At 48.8% G+C, this 7004-nt stretch overlaps 1 protein-coding gene across 1 annotated transcript; it reads right to left on the bottom strand.

Moving 5' to 3' along the window:
* Window positions 1-4557: 4557 nt before the first annotated feature.
* Window positions 4558-6436, bottom strand: LOC121978565 (mitogen-activated protein kinase 7-like). The gene is made up of 2 exons (XM_042530894.1): window positions 5348-6436; window positions 4558-5205 (listed from the first exon to the last, which is right to left on the bottom strand). The coding sequence occupies exons 1-2, from the start codon at window positions 6434-6436 to the stop codon at window positions 4558-4560; spliced, it is 1737 nt and encodes a 578-aa protein (XP_042386828.1).
* Between the last annotated feature and the right edge of the window lie 568 nt (window positions 6437-7004).

Here is a 7004-nt window from a genome sequence, read left to right as displayed (position 1 = left end):
ATCAAGGTGGAAGAAGCACAAGCAGCTCGGAGGAAGGCCGAAAGACCACTTCCTTCCACCAACAAACAAGAAAGAAGAGCATCTCAACCACCCCCTCAACCTCTACCGCGAGTCCGGGAAGCCAGACCTGCCTTTCATCCCGGGCCCGAAATTCGACCTGCCCCTCGAGTTGCTGCTGTACATATCCCCTGACCAGGGCTAGGGAGTAATCGGTACTGTACCTACCATAGGTCACGTACGCATGATACTAACCGTTGCTTTCAGTTTGCTCGAGACTCCAAGCGGGCTGCCGAGATGGGATTGCCTCCGCCCGAGCTAGCTCCTCAGTTGATCAAGATGATGGAGGAACAAAGGGGGGCAGGACAGGTCGGACAACCTCGTCCCGACCTCGTAGGACCTAGCACTCATCAGCCTGGCTGGGGAAAAGAGCCAGAAGGATCACGAGAGGTCGAGAACAGAGGCAATGCAGCTGTCAGAGAGATCGGCATGATCTCTGGAGGGCCGACTGACGGAGATTCAGGGAGGGCACGTAAGTCTCATGTCCGACGCTTGGAGGTTCATGCCGTCGGATGCAGTAAGGAGCAAGCTGCCGACCTTGTTATTAGCTTCGGGCTAGCAGACCTGGAGGGCCTGGAGTTGCCTTATGACGATGCACTCATCATCAAAGCCATCATTGCCAATAACCGAGTGGCTCGGGTTTTGGTCGACACTGGGAGCTCGGTCAACATTTTATTTAGGACTGCATTTGAAGAGATGCAGATTGATGCTGTTGAACTTCAACCAGTAGCTACATCTTTATATGGATTCACAGGCAATGAAGTGAAGCCTATGGGTCAGATTAAGCTGGTTATATCTTTGGGCACCGAGCCACTGGTGCGCACAAGGAGGAGCACGTTTATAGTAGTGGACTCCCCTTCTTCTTACAACGTTATCCTAGGGAGGCCCGCCCTGCATGAATTTAGGGTTGCTGTCTCGACCTTTCACCAAAAAATCAAGTTTCCTGTGGGCGAGCAGGTCGGGGAAGTTAAAGGAGAACAGAAGGTTTCTCAGTGGTGCTATATTGACATAGTCCAAGTTGAAGCTCAGAAAAATCAAAGGATGTAGGATGGAGGTGTTCATGTCGTTCAAGAGGAGCCACTTCCTATAGCTGAGGAGCCCATCCCTTGGGAAGAAGTACAACTGCACGCTGAGGGACCTGAAAGTCTGACCCGGGTGGCGAGTGACCTTCCCTCTCCCCTCAAAGAAGAATTAATTCGGTGTTTAATCCGCAATCGAGATGTCTTTGCCTAGTCTACTGAGGAACTGCCGGGGGTCAAACCAGAAGTAGCTAAGCACAAGCTGCATCTATTACCTGATTCTCGGCCTGTGAAGCAAAAGAAAAGGAATTTCTCAGCTGACCAGAATAAAATAATAAAAGCCGAGGTGGATCAGCTCAAGAAAGCAGGACATGTTCGGGAAGTGCAATTTCCCTCATGGCTCTCCAATGTGGTCTTGGTGAAGAAGCCCAACAATAAGTGGAGAGTATGTATAGACTTCCGGGATCTCAACCGAGCCAGCTCTAAAGACTGCTATCCCCTGCCCCGGATTGATCAAATGGTAGATTCCACAGCCGGATGCGAAAGAATATGTATGTTGGACGCCTACCAGGGGTATCATCATATACCTCTAGCCCGGGAAGATCAAGAGAAGGTTAGTTTTATTACGGCTGACGGAACTTTTTGTTATACTGTCATGCCCTTTGGCCTCAGGAACGTCGGAGCCACATACCAGCGAATGATGGATAAAATCTTCCGGGAGCAGATCGGGCGAAATGTGGAAGTCTATGTAGACGACATACTCATCAAATCCCCGCTGGCCGAAAACTTGATCAAAGATGTGGAGGAAACATGCAGGACTCTTCGACAATATGGGCTGAAACTCAATCCCTTGAAATGCTTATTCGGAGCTAAAGGAGGAAAATTCTTGAGTTACCTGGTGACTGAGCGAGGAATAGAGGCCAATCCTGAAAAAGTTCAAGTGCTCAAGGATATGCAGCCTCCCCAAAATTTAAAATAAACCCAGAAGCTGGTCGACAGAATAACAGCCCTGTCAAGATTCATTTCCAAATTTGCGGACCGGACTGCTCCTTTTTTTAAGGTGCTAAGGAAGGCCTCCAAGTTCCAATTGGATGAAGAATGCACTAGAGCTTTCGAAGAGCTGAAGAAGTATCTGGAGACTCTTCCCTCTCTCTTTAAGCTAGTTGTAGGAGAACCCTTATGGGTTTACTTGTCAGCCACCCCTGAGGCTGTAGGGGCAGTGCTCATTAAAGAACATGACAATATACAACGACCAGTGTATTTCTTCAGTCACTTATTGAAAGGAGCCGAGTCCCGATACACGGCACTCGAAAAGTTGGTTTACGGATTGGTTCTTCTAGCTCGACGATTACGACCTTACTTTTTATAGCATCCAATCACAGTCTTAACCAATAGCACCATAGGAAGAGCACTGACCAATGTAGAAGTTGCGGGTCGGCTTATTAAATGGGCCACAGAGTTGGGAAAATATGACATACAGTATCAGCCTCGCACCGCTATCAAGGCACAAGCCTTGGCAGATTTCTTAACAGAGATACATCAAACCAACCCTGAAGAAACGTGAAGGTCTATGTGGATGGGTCTGCTAATCATCATGGAAGCGGAGTCGGGGTCTTGGTAATATCTCCTCAAGGGGATATACTTCAGTTGGCAGTTCGATTGAATTTCTGAGCCACTAACAATGAGGCAGAGTATGAGGCTTTGTTGGCTAGACTGCAAGCAGCCCAACATTTTGGGGCAGCTCGGGTAATCATCTATCCAGATTCCCAGTTGGTGACTCAGCAGGTTACCAACAACTTTGTGATAAACTGTGATAAATTGCAAATATATTGTGAAGTTTATGAGAAGATGAAGGCAGAATTCACAGAGGTCACTGTAACCAAGATATTCAGGTCGGAGAATGAGCGGGCAGATGAATTAGCAAAGATGGCCAGTTCCTTAACTACTTGGGTGTTGGATCGGTCAACGGCACAAACCTTTCTGATAGCCCAGATAGATTTGCAAATAATGCAGAAGCAACTATTGATTGGCGGGCACCCGTGGTCAATTATCTCAGGCAAGGTATCTTACCGACCGACCCCGAAGAATCTCGATTGATAAGGAGGCAGGCTCATTCTTATGTCATGATCGGGGACCAGCTCTACAAAAGGTCCTTCTCTCGACCCTTACTTAAATGCTTGAGTATGGAGGAAGCCAACCAGGCCTTGCGAGAAATACATCTGGGATGCTGTGGCAATCATGTAGGCGGTCGAACATTATCTCGTAAGGTGCTCCTGGCCGGGTATTTCTGGCCTACTTTACAGAGGGATGCTCACAAGTTGGTGAACACATGCTTATCCTGCCAGAAACATCAAAACTTGACGCATCGACCTACGACCCTGCTAAGAACGTCTATAGTGTCCTGTCCTTTTGATCAATGGGGCATGGATATCGTGGGACCATTTCCGATGGCACCAGGTCAAAGGCGCTTCTTATTGGTGGCCGTGGACTATTTTTCTAAGTGGGTAGAAGCAGAAGCCCTGGCCCGGATCACAGAAGATGCTGTCATTCAATTCTTGTGGAAGAACATCCTTTGTAGATTTGGTTTTCCTCACAAGCTGGTGTCTGACAATGGTAGGCAATTTCAAGGACTAAAAATCCAGGCCTGGTGCAAGGAATTTGACATAACGCAAGCCTTCACTTCAGTAGCTTATCCTCAAAGCAATGGTCAGACCGAGGTAATCAACAGAGAGATAGTGCGAGGTTTGAAGGTCAAGCTGAATCATGTCGGAGGCAATTGGGTGGAAGAGCTGCCAAGCATTCTGTGGGCCTATCGTACAACACCTTGGGAGAGCACAAGTCTGACACCATTTCACTTGGTTTATGGCAATGAGGTAGTGATGCCCATAGAATATCGTCGGTCAGAAGGACACTATATGATGAAGGAAATACGGAGCGACGGTTAGCTGAGCTGGATCTTATTAGCGAGACCCGCGACCAAACGGTGGCTCGGCTGGAGGCTTATCGACAAAGAATGAGACAGAATTACAACAGAAGAGTAGTTCCTCGATTCTTTGGAGAAGGAGATCTGGTCTGGAAGCAAATTAAGCCAGTGGGGGACGTGACTAAACTAGCACCACAATGGGATGGACCATATAAAGTCATTAAAAAGTTGGCATCCGGAGCCTATTATTTACAAGATGAACGAGGCAAGAGGTTAGATCGACCCTGGAGCGCTAATTACTTGCGACCTTATCGAGTTTGAAGAGACAGGCCGAGAAGTGCAGACCGAGTGATAAGTCGAGCTGTGACATGTCACAGATTGGTTAGCAGAGCAGACCGGGGAAAGGCAGATCGGAAAAAGCAGAAACTGTATGTCCTAATATTTTCTATAACGAAGCTAAGCAATGTTAATAAAGCAAGCCTTGGAAGGCAAACGGAGAAACAATAAAATACTTTACAAGCAATTCTCAAGTCATTATGTACAAGAAGCCAAAAATTGTCATTCAAAAGGAGCAAATATCTCATCCGGTATCTCTTTGAGGATCCGATCATGGTCTAAGAATTCAGGAGGTGGAAGAGACTTTAAATAGTCTTGCTCGTGAAGTTGTCGCAGAGCCCCGCCCGCCCCGTAGATAGCAGATGTGGAAAAACAATGTCCCACCTGTGCACAAAACTCTGGAGAACGCAGATACATAGCACGGTTTTGTAAGCAGCGATTGTTCTCCCCTTCTCTGTAGATCGCCAGAGCTGTTGACACGCCCTCTGTGGTTGCCCTAGCCTGAGCCAATTCACTTCTGGCAGTAGATAATTCGGTTGCTTGGGAAGTTAGCTGGGTCTCTTGAGATTTCAAAAGGGCCTCCTGCGATTTCAACTTTTGGTCTTGATCCTGCACCAGAGCCTCGGCAGCACGCAACTTTTGAGTTAACTGGTCCATAGCTCTTTGATGCTCTAAAGTCTGCTGATTCATACTCTGTTGGTGTACACTATCAGTCTGACTTTGCTTTTCTTGGAGATCTCTAAGTTTATGGTCGGTTATGGCTAGAGATACTTCCAGACTATTCTTCTTTTTGGTTAAATCTTTTATTTCGGCCCTCAAAGCATGACTAGCTTGGGCAGGATCATTCAGTTGTAGTTCTAGTTCAGCAACCTGGTCTCACAGCATCTTATTCTGATAATGAGTGGCATGAAAGGAATGGTTCACTATCAGAGATTCTGCAAAGGCCTGGAACATACAGAAAGTATATGATAAGAGCGGGAAAAGTAGCAGTTGGGAAATCTTTAAAGGTTACCTTAACATACAACTCTGCGAATTGGTCCATCTGAGCCGGGGGAGTCAAGGAATCCATATGATGCAGACTTTCTTCCCATAAAGTGGCCAGACAACCTTTTATCTTGAGGGAGCTGGTGGGAACATATGTTTGAGACCATAACTGTTCCTCAGAAGGGAGGGTAGTACAATAATTCTGATAAATAAGCGGAGGGGGTCCTGAGGGACCCACGACTGAGCCTGGAGGAGTTGAAGGCTCGGCGATGGCACCAGAAGGAGCTGAAGAATGACCTTGAGGAGGTACTGCAGGCGGGATAGTGGAAGGTCGTTCTGAGGGGCCAGCTTCATCGTCCTGAGCATGCTGTGAGGTGGAAAGATGAGCCAATGGGGATTCGGCCTGATTATTAGATGAAGTAGGGGGATCAACTACATGGCTTGGGATTGGAGGTGGAGCCACATGAGGGGATGGAGGAGAGGTAGCTGCATTTGGAGGAGGAGAAGGGATAGATGATGGGCCGGAGTCGGACATCGGGCGAGGGACTCGGTGCCGACGTCTTTGAGATAATGGCTGATCGTCAGAGTCAGAATCATCGGAGGACGACCGAGCCCTGCGTCTAGAGGGAGATAGGACATTTTGGCTCAGGCGTTCATTTGTGGCACGAGCCCTGCGAGCCGCCTGAGAAGCCTCTCTGAAAGCGGGACCGGCGAAGGGAACATTGCCGGATCTTCTGCCAAGGCCCAGGAGCCTTTCATTAAGGGTCAGACCGGGGATATAAGTGGCTCGGGGAGGACTAACCGAGGGTAGTGGTGTTGGGGGAGTAGACCAGGCCGTACGTGGGGCCCGGGGGCAAGCGGGAGCCCGAGGGCGAGCGGGGATGGCCGATCGAAGTGGACGAGCGGCCCGGGGGTGAGCAGAAGTGGCCGGTCGAGGTGCACGAGCAGTCTGAGAGCGAGTAGGACTGGCCAATAGAGAAGGTCGAACAGCAGGAGACCCTCGCCGAACAGGTCTGAGCGGAGGATTGGTCGATGAAGCCCCACCGATTGAGGTCGAAGACGAGTGGGGGAGTGCTCTTCTCTCCAGGATAACTCGGCCCCGCCTCATTATCTCCATGTCACTCAGAGGAAGGGGATGAACTTCCGAAGCATGGGTTAAGACTTCAGCTGCACCGGGTAAAGTGTGAAATTACTTATTATAGAAAAGATAAAATACCCACGAAATGATTACAGCACAGAAGGAGAAGCTTACCCAGAGAGCGAGGCGTCTCATGGGTCAGATTGCTCAGGCGAAAATAGGATAACAATTCCTCAGATAGTAGACACGTTAAATTTATGCGCCAGGCGGCCAGGCGAGATAAAGCTTCCAAGTAAGAAGAGTCAAGATGAAATTCTCCCAATTCGGGAGAGGAAGGAAGTAGCTGTTGCCATCGCAAGGGCCACTCCACGTCGCGGGGAAAGGCGATGAAGAAAAATTGGTCCCTCCAGCTCGGGTCAGAAGGCGGTAGGGATGAGAAAAAATTAGTTCGGAGACGGGGCTGGAAACGAAATGTGCCTTCTTCCTGTCGCCGTAGGGTAAAGAAGCAATCGAATAAGTGGGCGGACCAGGATATTTCGCACACTTCACACAGAATTACAAAGCCGCAAAGGATTCTTATGGAGTTGGGTGTCAGTTGCCCCAAAGG

The sequence above is a fragment of the Zingiber officinale genome, chromosome 4B (assembly GCF_018446385.1).
Source record: "Zingiber officinale cultivar Zhangliang chromosome 4B, Zo_v1.1, whole genome shotgun sequence".
Lineage (NCBI taxonomy): Eukaryota > Viridiplantae > Streptophyta > Magnoliopsida > Zingiberales > Zingiberaceae > Zingiber > Zingiber officinale.
This window is presented reverse-complemented; position numbering and strand designations above follow the sequence as displayed.